The 22,483-nt window shown below is 33.7% G+C and overlaps 1 protein-coding gene across 2 annotated transcripts in view; it reads right to left on the bottom strand.

Annotated features, from left to right (window-relative positions):
• LOC134529502 (serine/arginine repetitive matrix protein 1-like) overlaps nucleotides 1–22,483 on the bottom strand; it is a 155,697-nt gene that overhangs the window by 50,534 nt on the left and 82,680 nt on the right. For both annotated transcript variants that reach the window (XM_063363651.1, XM_063363652.1), the window contains exons 13-14: nucleotides 21,441–21,548; nucleotides 9,793–9,887 (exon numbers count right to left, since the gene is read on the bottom strand). In XM_063363651.1, coding sequence (XP_063219721.1) covers nucleotides 9,793–9,887; nucleotides 21,441–21,548 — 203 coding nt within the window. The remainder of the gene's footprint in view (nucleotides 1–9,792; nucleotides 9,888–21,440; nucleotides 21,549–22,483) is intronic.

The following is a 22,483-nucleotide window of genomic DNA, read 5'->3' as shown; positions in this document are numbered from 1 at the left end:
TGTAAGTTGCCAAAAAAACGAAAAGTCCGAGAATATGTACTAGTTGTATCGTACAACGGACGTAATACCATTCCATTTTTCCTCTAGAAAAATCTACCCGTTGCAATATGAATATAAACTTGATAACTCACCTATTACAAAATCTCAACATGTCTAAGACCTTGAAATTTTACTTGATCAAAAACTATCTTTTCATCTTCACATTGAAAACATTATCTCGGTATCTAATAAAATACTTGGTCTAATTAAATTTATCACCTTCAACACCTCAAATACCGACTCTATTCTCTCTCTATATACAGCTCTAATAAGATCGAAACTTGAATATGGTTCTATTATATGGAATAGCATCAATAACACTGACATTGAAAAGCTTGATAGGATTCAATCTAAAGTATTTGACTATATTAACAAAAAATTAATTACCATCAATAACATAGATTTAAATTCCCTCCTCGGTTCATTATCAACTAGAAGAAAGATGTTAGATACCATTTTTGTTTTCAATTGCTATTATGGTAATCTTGTATGTACTCATATATTTGATGTTACTGGCATTAAAATTCCTTCATTTAATAGCCGTAACCCTCCTTTTATATGCACACTCTTAAATACAAATGATATTATATATAGACTTGTTAACAATTTCAATATGTATGTTAATCACTTACAACCTACCAGAGAGAAAAAACTTGTTAAAAAAATTATTGTTTCGGCATCCAAAGATTAATTATCTTTATGGTACTTACCTTAGTTACATGTAGTATTTCAATTTTATATAATTTTAATTTTTAATTAATCTAAAAATTTTATCTATATATGTTAATTTAACTCTCATGAAACTTTTTGTTAGTTTAAGTAATTATTAGAATTTAAGCATTCATATGGATATTTGTATGTTGTGTTGTCTTGTCTTTGTTTTGTCCTACTATTTGTTTGTTCTTATAATAAATTGTTTTGTTCTAGTTTTTGTTCTGTTACTGTATTTGTTTTGTACTTGTCTTACATGTTGTGCCCACCGTTGGAGCCTTGTGCTGTTGGTGTGGCATGTTACAAATCAAATAGATAAAAAAAAATAAAAATAAAAAATTATTATTTCAAAACACGAGAATTAATCTACTAATTTCGACAGTACATGCGCACACATATTAGTTCCGTTATTTGTGCAAACACGCAATGTTTTCGAACTGCGTTCACGAAACAGCACAACAGAAACGGAATTTTTTCCGTTACCGTGCAGCACAAAGCCTCGTTTCCGTAATAAACCAGCTATGTTCCGTAATTCTGTAATTCGGTGTTAAATCCGTAATAATTCCGGAAAATCTGTAATGGTTGGCAGCTCTGTGAAGGTATCTTCTAACCCCATCTAGCAGGAGAACTCTCTACTACGTCTACAAATGGCAGCGTGCTCTCGGTCCAGTTTTTTAGGTCCCCCCTCGTATACTTAATTTTGTTACACGTCAAAACTTTGGTTATGAATGAACAAAACTAAAAATGATATTAAATAATGTGCCAAACACCTAATCTCTTTATCTATGTAAAGGTACCCAGCTCCTACAGACACACAAAATGAGGCCAGCAATATTGATGAGAAAATACTAACAATCAAATATTAAATAATAAGCATACCTACCAACTTTGGTGAGTCCAAAAGAGGGAGATTTTTGCCAGGGGAGTAAACACTGATGCAACCAATAGTGGGGGGAGGGGAGTCCGGAGATTTCGCGGCAAACATTTTTGATTTGAAGGTGCAAAATGTTTCCATTTTTAAGCATTTTTCTGAAGTAAACAATGAACAAACTGCTGGTAGAAATAGTTATTTTTTATGAGCCTAGCTGCTAATTTTAGTAAACAAAGAGAGAAAATTTCATATCAATTAATATCACAATATAGTAGAACCCCTTTTCTAAACTATTCAAGGGATGTCTGAAAAAGATGTAAAAAGTGTGAAAGTGTAAAATTTGGGAAATCTATGAAAAAATATATTTTATAAGAACTGAACATGCCATACTCTGATATACACAAAATTATTCATTAAGAGAGTCTGAAATTGCAAATACTTTAACTTTACATTAAAGAAAAATTTAATGCATTTAGCCTACTAATATAGCCAAACCATGTCCAAAATATATCACAAAAAAAGTTTTAACTTATTACTGAATAAATTAATCCTTATTTGTATTATAAGGTTGAATAAACATGTATAAAAAAAATTAGTTCTATTAAAATTATAACGGTTCGTTATATACAAAAATAAACAGATGTTCAACGCCGATTGTAATTTTGTTGTTTTTATTTTTCAAATAGAATATTGCACAGACGAATCCAAACATTTTCACAGTTTTGCTCACTCGTTCAACACGTACATCTGCCCGTCGAAAAATGCTCGTAGTTCGCGTGATGAGAATTAACGAAAAAAATAGCGTCCTTCAGTAATCTTTTACTGCAAGTACACAAAATTAGTGCGGCCTTAAACATGACCGCACCCAGCGAACGAATTTCGCTACGAGCCGAACGCCGACGAAGGTGGCCGCAATTTCTAATTTGGTACTGTTCGAAAGAAAATAAAAAAAAATTAGGTTAACTTAATACTCGGCATGGCTCGGACCACCAACGTTAAATGATCTATTAGCAAATTACTTCATAATTTGGCGAGAAGCCACCGAACGCGACCTACTGGTGCCGCAATCTGCAGACGACTGGTGAAGTCTTGTCACCGTATCCTCCACGCAGGGAGGAGAAGCCACATGACCTCACCGATCAATCACACGCACGCTTCATTCACACTTACAGATACAAGCCAATCACAGAACAAATTACAATACATGAAAAAACCTTGTACACACATAACTCGGGGCTTCCCTTGATCTGTCTCTCTTCAATTTCACATCAAAATTGGGGACTCCCATTCTCGTTCTCTCTCCCACACCGTGAGACAGCAGTTATCACTCAGTTCCCACGCAGTGGGGGAATTACCGTCTTTATCTCGGTTGGCAGGGAAGCACTGTTTCTTTCTCACTCACACTTACATGTCTCTTATGTCTCTCTCTTTCTACACATCACCCCAGCCCAGACACAGTCCCGTGATCTATAATTATATCGCAACACGTTAATTAAAATTAAGAACAATAATCATAATACGAATTACTTTACAAAATTCTACTTATTGAGAAAAACCTGAAAAAGTAGGACCAAACAGGTAAAAATCTAGTACAGCGACTTCTTTGTGAATAATTACATAAAAAATAGTACTGATTGAAAACGTCTCTTAAAATACAAGGTACATTCTTAAAATACAAAGCAAGTGCAAACATCAACCCTAAAATACATGAAAACGGTAAAATATAATTAGAAAAATTTTTTAAGAAATATTTACATGCATAAAAATTTGTTTAAAAGAAAAATATTTAGCTAGGAGGGCAGGGTTCTGCAACGTTACAAAATGTTCAGAGGAGAGAAATCACACATCAAAAAAATATTTTAATTTTGCATTAAATATAAATTTTAGTTGAACCTATATAACTAGTAAATTAATATTATGAATAAAAAATATTATTTTGCATTACTTAAAATAAACTGAGAACAAAAACATTGACCCAAATGCCAGATGGAACTATCGTTGTAGTACTCACTAACCACAAAAGAGGGCTGTTAAACATAGTTTACTATGCACCAGACAGAGTGCATGCACTGAATGCAAAAGGTGAGCTATCGATATCGATACCTGACTACGTGCACACACTCTATACCTAACCAAACATGATGTCAACAAGCGCTTGCTTTATTTTCATCCGCACTACACAACAGCGACAAAAAAGATAATTTAAAACATGTCTGAAAGAGAATCCACACATCAGACAACTTCATATTCATATTAAATAAATACATAGTAATTTTCTAACAATTAATGGATTTTAACATTAAAAAAAGAGAGCACGTCTTTCAGTTCACACTAGAGAATTGTAAAAAACATCTAACCTCGTTAACCAGCAAATTCACGTGTTCTCATCTTATAATACAAAAATCGGACACAAAATTTAACGCAAAATCCTTTAAAAAAATTATGCCAATCATATTTTCTTTCACTAAGCGAAAGTTTATCAAAAGGATAACGTGAAGTTTATATTAAAAACAACATTGTAGCCTTCTATGCACATCACGTCTGCGTCTTTAAAAGTTTTCGGAACACATCCCTTCCAACGTTGTCAAAAACGCAACCCAAAAAGCAAGAAAGTTGGAAGTTAAGAAATACTTGCATTGCGTTATTGCACCTTGCATAGTATGTAGTACTCTAAAATTTTGTTGCCAAAATTTTTACATCTTGCACTTCATGTGTTATTTAGTTTCTTGCGTAGTTTATAAAGCTAGCCTTAGAAAAGCCACATGGCAATGCATTGCACTGTTCATTACCAAGCATGATAAATATTAGAAAATTTTTTTTTAAGTACCAACATTTGTGGATGCAAATCACACACATACTTTCTGCACTCGCCGCTAGAATTCACTGCCTGAATTGTAAACGTGGCTTGCCACCATCACACAACACTTGAACACTTTATTAGCACATGGAAATTTTAAACTATCAAAAACAGCTCCGATAAAAGAGAAAAAGACATGAAATAAAGAAATCAGTCATTGGACTTGATTTTCGACAAGATATTTTATTAAAATACTGCCCATTTTGTTAAAATTCATTAAACAATTAAGCCCATCCACATGCTATCATACGGGGGGTTGATACTAATTTAATCAAAACGTGTTATGTCATGGGCGCCGCCACCACATGAAATACTGGTCACACACAATAACCAATTTCTGCTATACCATATTTACCAGCTTATGGGTAGCATATTTTATGCCAAATTTTAGTGTAAAAAAATACTGAGACCTTTATGCAAATTTTGATTTAAAAAAATTATATTGTACTGTGTGGTTGAATATGTGCGTAAATAACTAACTTATGTTGGTTTTTAATAAATATAACTCTACGAGTAAGTATAAATTGTTTAATAAAAATATCTCAGCAGTTGCATAAAGCTCCTTGAACAGCGCAGTTATTGTATGTGTGCATGTCTGCCGCCCGACTGGTCACAGCACCCATAAGTGATGCATCTGCTGTGCTGCTAGGGTGAGGAGAGGAGAGGAATATCTAAAAATAAACCAGCCAGAGAGGAAACAATAGTATGTTTGCATGTGTGTGCGTGAGGCCATATGACAATGTTGATCATTTTCCCTCTCTCTCTTCTTTGTAAATGTCCCATGAACTGGCACCCTCACAATTAACATGTCTATCTTGGCAGGTGTTCATGACACAACTGTGCCCCATCATTATGGTTTTTGAATAAAATTTCTCACACTTTCAAATGAACATACAAAGACAAAACTGCAGCCATCGCTGGTGTTAAGAAGTGCATCTTTTATATTCCTCCAGCCCTGTGATATGGCGAGTGCTAGTTTTTATAGACGGAACTGACTTCCTCTTCTCTCTCCAAGGCAAATGGATGGGTAAAAAAATAAAATAGCAGTCTTCTCCTCTGTATTATTGGGAAATGCTTAAATATAGTAGGGGGGAGGGGGATCTCACACCCTCCCATAGTAAACAGACAAAGAAGAGCCTAGTGTCAACCCCATTGTCGTATGTCTTACACGCCAATAAGCTGTGAAAGGCAAAACTTCACTTGTATCCACGGAACTCTAGTGGATATATGGTGATGCTACTCACGCACGGGCGACCCTTATGGTAAAAATGTTAAGATTTTTTTACCCAAAATTAATGGTGTGACCCATACGGTACATTCTGTAACCTTGGGTAAAAAAGTAGGAATAAAAGTTTGTTTAGCATATGAGAAGAAATAATTAGTTACTCCATACACACAATACCTAGAATGCTAACAGAAAATCAGTCAATGCAGTTGCCAACCAAAGCAAGTGTATTGGGGTAGGATAAACATGTTGCTGTCCATTTAACCAAATACTGATTATATATGAAAATTTCAGCTGTTTGTTTTAAAATTATGTAACCTGGTGAATGATTTGCTGAAATTTTATCGTCTGCACTTCACTTGCAAAAAAATATAACAAAGTTGGCAACCTAAATTTAAAGTGAAAGAAAACTATCTCACATTTTTATTTAGACTAACAGAAGTGGCATTAATATAAAGAGTTAACTTTTTCATTCATAATTCATGGCCATTCATTTACTCCATGAACATATATGTTTTAATTAGAGAATTAATTTTTTGTTTCAATTACTTGTAAACATATTATTTTATTTTAAGTAAAAATAAACATTATAAAAGCATTTAATAACCAATCCAATAGACAGAGATATGTATTTAATAATATTATAGCAATAAGAAAAGAAATAAAATGTATTAATACATATTTGCTTGAAGCACAATTTGTATATTTGTATATTTGTTTCTCAAAAAAAAGTAAAAATTTTTTGCAGTGACATGTTAACCATGTCAAGAATTGCCACTTGAGCTTATAAACTGCACAAACTACCACTTCGCTGCCGACACTATTGGAGCATTGGAAGGAGACTACATATTATCAACAGTGTAAAGCCAGTCTTCTTACATATTTTAAAACTTGTGATTACTTTTTACTATGACTATTTTAGTTTACCAAACACAGTAAACTCTCGATTATCCGGTTTTCGGGTTATCCGTGCTTGATTTTTTTATGAAGTTGTAAAAAAAAATGACGGGGTGTAGCTACGCTGCGACTGCGCTGCACTTTTTTTTTCTCTCTTTTTATTTTTTACTGCTGTGTCAGAAAGCTATTTACCTGACCCTTCAGACCCTCCTTCCCCCGCCACCCTCACCCGTCAATTTGTCACACTTTAAACCAAAAAGGAATGCCTTGACTGCTGCTTCCGGCTCAACTCCCCCCCCCCCCCCCCCGGCCCTTTTTCATTTTCTTTTCAAGCGTTCTTTTCACAGCGCCCTGCCACGCTAAAAAAAAAAAAAAAAAAAAAAAAAAGGTCCCTCTACCTCTTTTACCTTCCCACACTCCTGACGGCTGGAAGAGGCATTTTTCACACAGTTATTTACATCAGTTCTCCCAGGCATATTTGTTTTTGTAATCATGTCTGGTAAAAGGAAATGTAAAGTGCTGACAATAGCAGAGAAGTTAGAAGTTGTGGACAGGTTAAAAAAAAGGAGAAACTGCCGCGAAATTAGCACAGGAATATGAAATTGGAATCCAAACCGTGCGAGACATTAATAAAAGTGAAGAAAAACTTTTGCAGTTTGCTAGTAGATCAGACAGTGTGGCAAAGCCTTCTAAACGTAAAAGCATGAAAACATCTACACACGCAGATGTTGACAATGCATTGTATGTTTGGTTTAGATCGTTAAAAGGGTGGAGGGAGATGCTGAGTTGGGACTGCCGCCTCCCGTAGCAATAAAGGGGGCAAGAGAAGGAGGGCGGCAACACAGTGCCAGTATTGTTTACGGTCCAATAAGCTGGGACACGGTATACAAAGCCTTTGCTTGTACTCATAGAATTCTACTGAAGAGACACCGTTTTGCCAGTAAATACATCATTTTTAAGTGGTGAAACGGATTATCCGGGTTTTTTTTATGGGCATTCAATTATCCGGGCATCGGAAGGTCCCAATTAACACGGATAATCGAGAGTTTACTGTATATTCCAGGGTTGTTTCACTATCATAAAGTTTCATTTGGCATACCAATACATTTGGTATGTACCCTAATGTTTACGAAAGTGACTATATATGAGTTTATGTTGCTACACGTGGGTCTGCCATCTTGATGACTTCAGCATCGTGTTTAGGGACACATTTCCATTCCATGAGGCTTCTGATGCATTCACAAAATTATTCCTATCAAATGCCATGTACAGAGAGGTAAAATTACTTCCGCCAAATGCCATATACCGAGAGCTATGATGTTATTTACACATCAGAAACAGTTTTAAACTGAAAACAAGTTTTTGGACAACTTCAACATGAGAAATAATAACGTACATCTCGTGGAGAAAATGGCAGAACCGAAACATTTGATTGTATTTGATGGGGAATCATATTGAGCGAGAACATCTACGTAAATAAAAACTAGTTTTTATGTTGTATACGAGACATGAATATTGGGAAGAAAGTAATTTGAGGGGAAGTATTGCATTACATTTAATGACATGTAAACGGGACCTAAAGAAAATGTTAATTGCTGTAAAAATAAATAGTAAATACTGAGAATGAAAAAATGGGTTTTCACTAAATAAATGAGCATAGAAAGGGCAATGAGGTTGGGGAGTTACGGGTATAAAATGTAAATCATACGAAACCAAATAAAAAAAATGTGCTCACTCACTTTAACCATACATTGGTTCTAGATTGTCTTTTTTTTTCCCTAAAGTTCAATGGCCTTACCACTTAAAAGACAGTTCCACTTACGCTTACAGAATGCACTTTTGGGAGGAATGTTCCATGATTTTAACGAATCCAATACAAGGCTTGAAAATTTTAAACCTGTAGAATCACCATTCAATACAAAATCACACAACACAGAACTCTCAATTATTAGTGTCTCATTATGTAGCAACAACAGGATATAGCTTTTCATCGCTATCATTGCTACCATTAGTGGCTAATGAAAATAGCCTATATATTTTGCTGCAGTAATAAAACAAGTTTTTCCTTCTGATTTTTCTATTTTTTTCACAATAGCACACTTTTTATGTGAGCACAACCATTTTTTTTTGGCGATTTCACCATCTGGAAACATATTTTTATAGAGTGAACCAGATAAGCACAGCTTAAGGGAAAATTATGTTCTAAAATAAAATTTGTGAATAAACACACTGCTTTAGTAACTCTCTCTTCTTTGTAATTTGTGTTGCGAAAAATATCCATTTCTTATATGATGCTATGTATTTAATATTGTCTGCATGTTTTTTCATGTTTATAAGCTTCACAATATCAAACTTTCCGTCATGCAAGACGGAAAATTCACAACTACGCAAAAAACAAAACGCAGCATGTTCATCTTTTCTCAATGGTAAAATGCCCGGAAATTCATCACTGAATGTCTTCTTGTACACAGCAAGATACTTAAATTTACTTAACGCCTACTATATAGCATTATCGGCCGATTTTAGAGTAAATATAAAAAAGGTGCAAAAATACAACCAGTGGAACCAATTTCACAACCATGCCATAATAAAACACTGCCAAACCATGCACAATGTTGACGTCATCTTATATATTGTAGGAAACATTTTCTGATTGTATGAGGAACATGAATGATGAGTATGTATCAAAAACACTCTCTAAATTATTGTCACTACTAACTATCGTACCTCAGAGATATGCGCTTAGCCCCAAGTTTTATGCAAAAATTACCCGTGAAGAAAGCAAATAAAAACTGTAATTACAAGTTATGGTTCACGCTATAATACCTACATATGTTGTATCACATAGTCTCAGGTTATGGTACAAACAGCATAATACCTATTAATGTACGACATAAAAACTACAAATCACAAGAGTAACTCTAAAACACAAAAGTAGGAGATTTGAATGTCTAATTGGAAGGATGGGAGATTACATGTAAAATCAAGAGTCTCCCACCTATGGTGGGAGGGTTGGCAGGTATGCATAAGTGTAATAATAAGCATCTGAATGATAAGTTACATGGTGATGCATATATCAATATAAAGCAACATAGACAAAAATATTGAAGAAGAAAGTAAAGCAGTGCTTTGATAAGTTAATACTATTTTTATATCACAACAAAAAAGAAGACAAATACAATTAATAATTACCTTATATCATTACTTTTCTTCTTCTCTTCACTAACTTCAGTCTCATATTCACTCTTCTTGAAAGGAGATGGTGTTCGTGACAAACTTTGTGAATACTGTAAAATTAAAAGCCAACAAGATATTGTGAATATCTAAGTCACATAATATTATGTTGGAAAAAAAATGTGAGGCATAAAAGTTATTTAATGCAGAATATGCTTAATCCCAAAATATGATGGGTCAATTATTATGTTTTACATTTGTAAATTCTAAACTATTAATAATTGCACATTCTTGATTATATTTTGTATGAGAAACAAAAAAAAAGAGCTTTGATCTTTTGATTTTTTCATCAGTTATGTGGTATATACATTAATTGCAAAGAAAGCATTCATATATTATTAGGGGCCGGAAAAATTAGCCTCTTTCTATAGATGCAATTTTTTTTTTGTTAATTTACACTTAAGATGCTAATTTTTGCTAATTTACAACACAAATAATATAATACGTTAATATTCTAAATATATGCTTTTTTCCAGCTGATTTAGTTTAAAGTATCATTCCCTTGTACATATATCCTGTATAAAATGCTAAATATTCTTGACAGTTTTCAAAATTGTTCAACAAAAGTATCTTTTCACATTTAGGAAGAAACAACCCTGACTTGTAGACTTTCAGTGACCGGACTCACCTTATATTTGCACATTGTAGTTTGTCTAGGACATATGTATATGTATAATTAAATTATTTTATGTCTGCCACTTAGGACTAATCATGACTCCAAAACACCATAGATTTTCTCATCTCACAGACAAACGGAGTATGTTTGCTATTAAGATGTAAAAAAAAAACAGGCTGCACTATTTTTTATTTGTTTTAAGGGGAGTGTGAAGTAAAGCACACAGACTACAGGTACTTGACATTCTTACAAATGTCGCACGGTGTGGCCAGTCCACACTGGCACTCATGTTCTGATGCTAATAGAATTTTTTGTTTATTATTTCAAAAGTTTAGTTTAAAGTATCACATAACTTTAAAATGATTTTCTTTAGATAAATTTAATTAATTACTGTTGGTTAATTTAGCTATTGTTTTGTTTCAACATTTTGTGATTTTTTTTTTATCTCAGTTTATTAATTTAATGTGTTTTTAAAAAAGGCTAAAATAATAAAAATGATTGATTAAAGAACTGAAACTTTAGTGGGTGTTGGTTGGGGATGTTACGAATAATTTGCATTCAAAACAGATACGAGTGTGCTTTTGTTTCTTGGAAATTGATTGCAGCGCACAAGAACAAATAACGTCATGCGAGACCAGCTGATCAATGGAGCCAGCCACTTTGTGTTCAACTATATGGCAGCCGAACTGAGAGAAAGGTGTGCGCGCGGGCTATCATTGTGGATGGACTGACGACTTGAACTCGTAAGCTTGGTGATCGTGAACTTTTGCAACTGCATCTTGAGTATGCAGTATGAAGATGATGGTAGTGACTATTCTGCATGAGTGGCCTAATAGTTTTAGGCCGCTATACCTGGTGCGTTTCAGACTCCCAAGTAAGCGACGAGCCCAAATTTAAATTTTATGCCCTCTTGTGCCTCATGGGTAGAAACTCTTAATGAAATAATTTATTTGATGGAAGCCAATCATTGTAGTGACCCTTCAGTGTTTAACCTAGTTCCACAGATTTCTCGTTGCATTTACATACTTTTCATATCTTATGCTGTACGAAAGACGTAATTTTTTTATCCCAAGCAAATGGCATTATTGTTGAGTTTAAATGGAAATCTAATATTGGTTGGAGCTGCCCAGCAGTTTGATTGTGCAGTTGGATTGTGCATGCAATATTTTGTGAAAATATGGCCATTATACTAAAAAAGTAAATGTGTTCCCCCCGCAAAAATTTGCATATTTTAGCCTTCGCGTGAAGTTTTGAAAATTGAGCTTGTAAAGAACTATGATAGACTGAAAGAAATTATGTTGAAGTCATTTATGAGTGTATTATGCTTGGCTTTAAAACTGAATTAATATTGCTGCTAGGATGCATAAATGTTTTTGATATGTTTAATACACATTTTAAACTTTGTAACTCTTTATTAGTTAGCCTTTTTATATATACTATTTTGAGTATAGTTTATTTTTTAAGATTTTTAGCTCACTGTAGATAGCCTTTTTTTGGCAAAAGTTTTAAGCATATTTCAAAGAAAATAATAGGTGACATCTTAACATATAACTTGATACTTAATATGTATTGCAGCACACTTAGATTTTCAAACTTTTGTTTAACTCTGTGTTCCTATTTTATTTGCTTAACAGGGTTGAGAAAAATTTGAAAAAATAATTTTAAAAGCAAATTTTATTTTTTAAAATATTCATTATTTGGAATTTTGTAATACTACCAGCCACGTGTTGAGAATGTGGATTCTCACTCGTGAGTCAAGGAGAGCCCACAACATGAACCATGTGGTGATTTTCTGGTAATTGTTCTCTACACTAGTTTCCATTACCAACATGATTAGTGATATCGTCATGTCTCATAGACTTATAACACAGTAAAAGATGCACTCTTCTGTAAGAGATACAGTAAAACCTCGCACAACGAACTCCTTTATAACGAAATCCTCGATATAACGAAGCAACTGTTAAGTTCCGCCAAATCGCTATGTAATCCTATGTATTTATACCTCTAAATAATGAAGCATTTTTTGTATGCAACGCCAAAAACACCTGCTACAGCGAAAGTAAAACGGAAAAATCTTCAAAATATTTTTGTAGGATTGTCATAAATTTTCAATTTTGCTTCGTAAATAAATTACGCTTAGGCAAGTAAACAATACTGCCGCCATCTTACAACTGATTGGCCATAGAAGTAAGAGTTACGGACGTACTGAAACGCACTTTGACTACCAACATAAGCTATCTTACTTTGATTAATCGATCTTCCGAAACTGCCTAGAAAATTTCATCACGTGAACAATTTACATCCTCATTCTGTGAAAATTTGTGATCGTTTATCCGTGTTGCAATGAATGACAATAACCGATATAGATTCTGTGGAAGTGTTTCTTAATTAAAATCTGTAGGTTTAGAAAGTTGTTTATGTTCCATGTTGTAGGGGGAAATAAATTGTTTAACCAGTTATTTAACTTGTTTAGAGGTTAAGTTTTTCTGGGTTAAATTTTTTCGCTAGTAAATAGGTTATGGTTGGACAAATCTCGTGCGGTAATAAATGAGACTTAACTTTCAGTAATTTATTGTTAGTGTTCGAAAATGGATAAAAAAAAAAAAAGAAAGCAATTTCTCTTACAACAAAACTAGAAAATCTACACACAGTATATCAGGGAGGTAAAAAAGCAGAAATAGCTAAAAGATTTGGCCTTCCCAATTTCAACGCTGTCAACAATTCATTCCCAACGGCATTATTACGTAACATACATTATTGTACTTATGTACTGTAATCAAATCGGATTGGTTTGCTTAATCTTCATTTGCTCTGCTCAAGGACTCTGTAGCATGTATTAAAAAGTAGGTAAGTACTTTGTGTATACTGTATCTATATACTGAGTACCTACTATTACTTCTGTTTTTTTTTTAAATAATGATGGCTACAGAAAAAACCCTTTGTATCAAATCATTTGTTCGTTGGTTCACCTCACTATAAAGAAACCTCACTATAACAAACACACATAATATTAGTCCCTTCATGTTTGTTATACTGAGGTTTTACTGTATATTGAGTACCATAGAAAGATGAGGTCAGAAGTCATGGCATCATAATCTATCCAAGTTGTACGATTTGTGCAACATGTCTTAACAAACCAAGCTTGCATGCATCTATAACATTGTCATCACTACTTAAAGCAAGCATGTATTCAGCTTTGCTACAATGGGACGAAGCTAAATGATGCTAATGTGCTGCTGCCAGGGTAGTGCTAATCCCAACGTGTTTACATGCTACAATGAATTCTGTGCTATGCTGGCACTTGGCCTATGTGCATTTGTGATGTTAATTTTAATAAATCACACAGTAATTAATAACTAAATGCAACACAAGTGCTACTTACTTCGTAATGTCTCAGTGTCATTAATGTTCTAACACTTTTCAACCTGTATTAATGAAAAATAAAAAAAAAATTGTGAACATTTGTTAAGTTTTTCAATAATGCAAGAGATGGAGAGAAATGAAACCAAACATGTTTCCATGTTATGAACAGACTACAAACATTCATTTGTCATAAATTGAGTTTTTAAAAAAACTTATTTATTATGTTACATACCAGTTCAACCTCAATTATTGCATAGCACGTCATTCATTGTAATTGCTTGTGTATAATCAATAATACAAAAAATGTATTTGTAAATATTTGGTGCATTTTTCTCTCATTTTTATTTTTACATGTGGAGATTGCTACATGGCTATACTTGCTGTATATCAGTGGTGGCATCACAGAATGCAAGCTAAGAAGAAATATTTCTACGCACATTTAATTTGGTGTCATTTTAGCACTGTATTGTTTTATAAAATGGCTTGTCGAATATTTTTGTAGAAACTTAATAGATACACTAAACTGAAAACTGAACCTGCGTAAAATTATTATGAATACGATTGGCTCACGTAAAAAAAAATAATAAATCACGTTCTCCTTGCTGGTCTGCTGCTGACCGACTACCGGCCCGAAGATAAAAGTTTGATATCTCATTCGTAGCATCACAGCACATGGCGGCACTGCATGTCGGAGTGACTTCATGAGTAGCATGGGCCAAACAAATTTCAATATTGGGAGTAACACGTGGCAGGGCCTTAATTTTACTACAGGTTAAGTTTGGCACACTAGTATATTTTGCCACCAGAAAAATGTTCTGATTCTGTAAAAATCATCATTTGTTTTTTGTTACTGTGTCCACAAGGATCTGTGAATCTTTGTAATACCTCACATGTTTACTTTTGCCATTAAATGATCTTTCTTATGGGACTTGTAACAATTTACAAAATGAAAGTACACTTGTCTACAGCCATCCTTACTTTTAAATATAATGAAGCAGGTGGTTTCAGCTCCTTTGCTGTACATTACCAATTATTGTTATAATAACCAATTACATCCCGCTTCAACATTTTTTCACATATGTTTGCAGTCACGTGTAATGTTTTAAAGCTGTTCCAAACAGTGCCACCTTAATGATTTAGGTTTAAATAGTTACAGAGTGAGAATTATTATCCCTGTATCAAGGCTGCAAACCAACTCAATTAATTCAAACCCCATTTCACAAAACTATTTAAGGCCCTAACTTAGTCATGCGATTGATAAATTTAAAAACTAAAATGGTGATTTCAAGCATTTAAGTTAGCTTTTGAAGGATGGAGATGAAAAAATTGTTAATATTTTTATTATTTAAACCCCTTATGTGTAAAACCAAAATTTTGCAGCATTAACTTAGTATTATTCATAAGCCCATGCAAATATCAATTTTTTTTTAATTTGAATTTAACACAAATACAAATTATTCTCGAAAACAAATATTGAATTCAAACATTAAGGATGAGAATTGAAATGACAAAAATAAATTTTTTCATGTCATGTAAAACATATGTAGAGAAAAATGGAGTATAGTACCTTCTGAGAAATTAGACATTAATATTGAAGTGAAAGGTTGGTTAGATGAAGTTAGCTACAATAATCAAACACAATTTTTTTCTCTCAAAAATTTAAATTTTTTTAAAAAATGTATCTTTATGCAGCTAACCTAACATAACATAAACTAACCAACCTTTCACTTAATTTTTTGTCTTATTTACCAGAACTGGCTACTCTCAATAGTAATCAACAAAATGTTTGCAAACTGCAAAATACAGCAAAATCCCATCGTGTTTACAAAAAATGTGATTTTTTTTTTTTAAATTGTGTATTTGTGAAATAGGTTAAAAGAGCTCATATTTACATGTTTGAACCGTAGTAATTGACAGATTTTCATTATTACGGCAACCAGGTAATCTGCATTTTACTTCAGCAATAATACAAATGCATTTTCTGCTAATTTTCTCTGAAATCCCAAACCACTATTTACCTTTGTTTATTTACTTTTTGAATTGCAACATCTGTTTTGTCATATATACACACAGTAAGTAGGCTGCCACAGTAGTGCATGGTGTTAGATCAATTATAACAATTGATTTACACGCCCTTGAAACTATCATATACACTTATTTTATTGGCCATCTCAAAGGGTTGTCCACGTTTGTGTCGTTGTCTATGGTTGTTGAAATTTATTTTTCCTGCTACAAGTATGTGTGATGAAACAAATACAAATAATAGTTTTAGTGATGGGTCGATTCCGATTCCGGAATCGGTCGGTTCCACCGATTCCAGTATAATCGTGGGATTCAGAATACAATGGTTTTGGAATCGACCATGACCGATTCCTGCATTGTTTTTAAGTTTGCAAAATACATCTCCCACGCAATGTAAGAAAATATTAAAATGCATGCAAATATAATTTTTAAACTACATAATACAATCTTTTTTTACGTACTGATTTACGAATTACGGTGATTAACGTATTTATTTACTTGCACCGCCATTTTTCATACAGTACAAATGCAGTATCTACTTTCCCGCTTTAAGCGAAAGCATTTTTCGGAAATTACGTTGCAGCAGCACTGCATTTAATAGTAAACCTTCAAAAATAATTAGACAAAACCATAAATGTTAAAAGAAAATTATGTAAATGTAAACGGCAAGTAAAATAATGTAAACGTTAACTATTTGATCATGGCAGCTACATTTGCCATTGTAAACAACCTAATTTTTTTTTTATTTGTGCTACCTTCCATGGTAAACCATACGGCCATGAACCAAATCTTTGGTGACGTGAACGTGAAAATTAAGATGTTTCACATCTCTGCACTTTAAACTTTAGAGAATTAAAATGAAATAATTTTTGAATGAGATTTTACCCAAATTCACAGTGGATTATTGCGACCATATTAAAATAAGTGTAAAAGCAACATAACCAAATTGCTGTAAATCGGCGTTCTTGTGCGTGTTCAGCGATGCTCGTTTTACGTTAGATATATTTTGGAAAGGCAGTTGGCTAATCTAAATTTCCAAACATTGCTGCTGAAACGTTCGTAAATTTTTATTACCAAACATAAACTATCTTTTGAAAGTAGTTGTGTTAGTTTAACAGAATTGTTTCCGATAAATTTCTGAAATGAATTATATGTTCACACGCAATTATTTGAAGAGTTTAAATATTTTATGTAAGAAAATCTCACCATAAAATGTGGAAATTTTGAGATGCTAAAACATCCACAGAACTTTCTTACTCAAGAACCGAAAATTTATTTTCTCTTTACTGTTGTGAAGAACTGCAAGACTGGATGGATTTATTCTTTTCACCAAGTGAGATAATTAAGTTCTAGGTAATATATTAAAACGTAAGCATCTCTGACATTTTATTTTAGTGTGGTGCATATTTGTTTCTTGTCATTTCCATCATGAGATAATAACATTTTATTTTTACATTTCCCACTTTTTATTTTTTTTCGCCCTGGTCCCTTGAAATATGAATAAACGAGGTTATATTGACATTTTATTTGGATCATTATTTAGTTGTGCTTGAAAATAAAATTCTTAACCTAACCGTAAAAACCTCTTTTTTTTTTACAATTAATGTAAGGTATCTAAAGTTGGTTAAGTTATAACATTATTTACAATTTACATCATAAGACATCTTTGATTATTGGCAGTGTTTGAACACGTGTTTTGTCTAACTATATGCAAGGTTAAAAGGCCAAATTGTGCTAGAAATTCAAGGTAGCGTAACTTGATGGTAATGAATATACTTTTTAACATTATATAAGCTGTATAAAATGTTAATTCCTGCACAGAAAATGAAACACAACGCAATTACATTTTTAAAATCATAAACAACCCATTTTTCTGAGTATATTACTCTGTTGAACATTGTCAGATAAAAATTAAGGAATCGGAATCGGATTCGACCCTTTAATTTAAGAATCGAAAATGGAATCGGAATCGATATATTTTAGGAATCGGCCCAACACTAAATAGTTTGTTTTCATGTTTAAAATGCCACAAATAGTCTGTGTTTTGAAATGTCCATGCAATATTTTCCACTACTGTTTTACAAGACATAGTGAAATAACTTTTAATACTTGTCTGTTTAAAACTCAGAGAACTGTTCATGTTTTTGATTTGCATCCTATTAAAACACCTAAACTGGGTATTTATAGCGCACCAATGACTTAACCTTATGAGTGAATGTTGGTAAACAACAAACTCACATGGTATGCTGTGTCGAATATTGATTACCAATTAAATATTTGTTATTTGAAAGAGTTAGTACTCAAAGTCAAACGAACAATAAACTATTTATACAGTAGAATCCCGCCGATGCGACCCCCCTCTGATGCATCCATTCCGTTTATACGACCGTTATTTGAGAAACCGTGAAAAATTTGAGCAGAGAAAGTCGAAAATTTGAGTAAAATCGGCTGAAAAACAAGTCTGTTACACTTTGTTGGGCGCTATGTGTTCACGTTTATCTTGGCGAGCGCTGTACTGTAAGCAGGCAGGCATACAAAAGACTACTAAAAATAGATACCACCCCTTTAGACTATCCACGCTACCTGATAGCATCTACGCGCGCGTCTTTTGCCGTCCCGGTCCCGTGCCTTTGTCTTGCGACTGGTTAGTGTGATCTTGCCAGCTGCATCTCAGGTGTCACTGGCCACACAAAGCTGTGTTCACTGTGTTAACGACGTCGCCAGGTGTTTGGTTCTCGGCTATTTTTTCTATAACATCGCTGACTTCACACATGCGCAGATAAACAAAAAAAAAATGTGTGGAATTATGCTATACACCTCGGACTCGCATACCAATGGGTTCCGATAAAAGTATTTAATACATGCGCCAAGTGAATTCGCGTCATGCGAGTTCGGCTATGCTAGCCGGCTGGTGGTTATTTTCGTTCAAAACGTGGCGAAGGGACTTGTGTGGATCAGGTAGAAAACATTCGGCTATAAACGAAAGATATAAGAACAATGCTATCCTGAAATGCTGTGACATGTTTTTGGAGTAGATAATCACAGCGACAGACCGACAGGATGCGCTCCCGCCTTTGCTGTCAGCGATGTTAATTTTGACAGCTCAAGCAATTATCTTTTCCACGTCCCTTCACAGCGTAAAAAAAATAAAGAAAAAACACGATAGAATGCAGATGGAAAAGTAACTTTGCAGCAAAATAAATATATTTACGGCCCTGCTAAATTTTTCTATTAAATAAAATTCGAGGTATTAGTGATTTTTCAGCAGAAACTGCTGTGTGACTAATAAACAAATTGTATCATAATAACTTATAATGTATTTATTAACGGCGAAGGACAGTCGTATAAGCCCATAGAAATATTTATTTTACCGAGAATGGACTATACAACCTGGCTTTTGTCGCACGCGGTGTGGGAGGGGAGGAGGATGCTGACAGTTTCTCACGCAGAAGGTTGAAATAAGGGAGGGAATATGTTGAAATGTTAGTTAGAAAAGGAGGGGAAGGTGTTTTTACATTGATTGTGGCTCTGGGAGGGATTAACCTTGAAGAATTAGCGGGGGATGGAGAGGTAAGCGTCATGTCACGTATGACGTCAAGCCGCCGCTACCACCAGCCTGGCCGGACGTGTTTCTTACGCTATCGCAGAAGCTACCACAGCAGCTTTTCGAGCATAGGGGGGGGGGGGGGAAGGGTAAGATAACATGACAGCTGAGACTGCTTTTTGTGCGATAGTGGACGCGCCGAGCTCGGCTAGACACTGCCTGAGCGGCATTCACGTGTATGTATCCGACGATGCGGCGACACCCCGAATTCTCTATTGCGACCATTCCGTTTATAAGTCCGTTTTTCCGGAAACCGTGAGGGGTCGCATCAGCGGGATTCTACTGTATTCATATTCAAAAAACTGAATATTTGCAGAGGCCCAAATTGATTCATGACTTTCCCATTTACGTACAGCAAATATGTCACAGAAACAACCACACACCTAGCAGACAAAATATTCCCTGTGGCAAACTAACCCATAAGAAAATCAGTTTTCTTTCTAAACTGTAGTAGAGTAAACCTTGATTCAGATTAATGTTTTAACTTCTCCACATTACAAAATGTGCAGAATAATATCAGAAAATCTTTATGAGGGATAAGAATATTATTATCTGTAAGCATTTTAACATTCATATTAAACGAAAAAAAAGTCTGTGAAATATATAAAACAATGACCCATCTTGACATGATTAAAAAATTTATTAATGCTAATAAATGGTATATATCTTTTTTAAAAGTTATCAAGTACAATTATTAACACTATTCTCCATTGTCTCTAATAATAAAGTGTTGAGAAATGTTTTGTAGATGTGCAAGGAATGATAGAATTTTTCATTGTTTCTTCAAGAAAAGATTAATAAGACGAGCACACTCAACGTCAAAGTCCAAAGATATCAAAGAAGAAATTTGGCCAACCCAGCATTTGCAATGAGTGATTTCAGAAAACCAATGAAAACTGAAAACAGTATGACTTGACCAGGACTTGAACTCTGGTTACTCAAATGTACATCCAATTTTTCACCATTGCGCCACCTGTTCAGAATGAGTAATAAGAGGGAATATAATTAGACAAAAGTGTGCATGTAATATTCAAGGTGTCATTACAACTAAACTCATTCTATATGCACATATACAGTTTTAAAAGTGATTGTGAATAATTCAGTGGCCTTAAAGAAGGTTTCATCAAAACACTTTGATTTTTGGATGTCAGCAGAATAGTCTAATTGACAAACCATCTTCAAAGGCCCTGGGAGCCATCAAAAAGGATAAAAAAAATTGTAAGATAGTTGACAAATTGGTACAGTTCATGGGACTATAAGCCGACAAAATGTTGGCAGCTTTATCTTTATCGGTTAAAAATGCTACGACCTATAGTGCAGTGATACAAGATTTCAAACATTAATAAAGATTTTAAAAAAAAAAAGAGCTTTACATACAAACAGGCTGGATGCATTTAAGGGCATCAAAAAGTTGACTGAAACAGCTAATGTTTTATGAAATAGTGTTTTTTAACTTGGTTGAATCATGCGACTTATGAGATCTTAAAAGTGGGTTGTTAAAAACCACACAAATTCAGAGACTGCTACTGATAATGTTTTGAAACATTGCAGATAGCTCAATGGGCGGTAGAACAAATGGCTTTGCATGCCATGATATTACCCTTTCAAAAAAAAAACCTGAAATAAATTGACTAAAATATCACACTAAAATTTTTTAAAAAAACTTTATTTCCCGGCAGTGTTTTTAAGGAAGCTGGACAAACTAACAACTTTCATTCTCATGTTGTGCGTTGCTTTACAGACATATACTAAGCCTTATTGGTGTGCTTTAAATTTATTTTTAACGACTTGACTGGTTCTCTTCTTGGTGTAGTGTGGTTAGTTTATATTGCAGGTTTTAGTTCTGTACTCAAATCATCTGCTTTAAATCAGGCTTTAAGTAGTAAAAAATTTCCAATTATCTTTTTGTTTGTCTGGAAATACAATCTCACACACGGTATATCCAAATCTGGGGCATAACAAACCGTGTTATATCTGGCTTTTACTGTACATCTAAATTACCTTTTGCCTTAGACGTTTTGGTGATAAGCTGCGAGACCTGGAACGTGGCAAACGTGTTGGCTTATCTCGAGACGATGATCTGTGATACTCACGAGGTATAGTCTCATGCTGTAGAAAGAAGTAAATATATATGATTATCATCACTTCAATAACTTTACGATTAACAAAAATTATTTATTTACATGTAATGTAGGAAATAGAACAATACAATTCAACATAAAATTTGTTATCCAAGTTATTTCTCAAACAGTGGAATAAAGAGACAATACAAACATTTTATAAACTTTGAGGTCAACACAAACATTTTATAAACTTTGAGGTCAACCATTACATTTGAATAAATTTAAAATACAATGTCTTATAAGAGTATAAGTTACTATTTTGCAAATAAAATACAATGAATAGTTACACACAAAAAAATACATACAACTAACATTTACAAACTACATTAATTAATAACTCTGTCAAGTGGAGAATAATGAATTATCTTAACCTCTCGGCAACGATTACTCATATTTTTTATACAATCCACAGTTCTGTCAAATAAGTATACTTTGCACAAAGTACTCTGATGCTTATAAATTAATATGGATCATAGCAGAGGTTGGGATCAAACCCAAAACTTTTTCTAACCACCTTAGAAATCACAGACAGCGAAGATCATATATTTACAAAAAAAGTGTTATCTATGTTTGTGTCAAATGGTAGCATCAGTAAGTTCTGTAATGCTATAGAATATATTAGTGATGTGTCAGTTCTACTTTTTTCCAGGTTATGGGTTGGTTCCAGTTATAAAAATCTGTTCCCGGTTCTCCGTTCTCAGTTTTATGTTATCCTCCACACAATTTCAAGTCACACCAAAGATACAGTATGCCCGAATAAATGGTATTTTTGTTTAACATGACTCATCAACACCCCACTTAACCATAATTAGACCACAAACAAGCCACATAGCCCCAAGAACATAGTTGTTTCTCATGTCACTAGATGCAATTATAAATATAAAAAAAATTAATCCCACTCAACCCTACTTACAACAAAAT

This window comes from Bacillus rossius, chromosome 2, assembly GCF_032445375.1.
Source record: "Bacillus rossius redtenbacheri isolate Brsri chromosome 2, Brsri_v3, whole genome shotgun sequence".
In the NCBI taxonomy this organism is placed as follows: domain Eukaryota; kingdom Metazoa; phylum Arthropoda; class Insecta; order Phasmatodea; family Bacillidae; genus Bacillus; species Bacillus rossius.
Note: the sequence above shows the minus strand (reverse complement) of the source record. Positions and strands in the feature narration are given on the sequence as shown.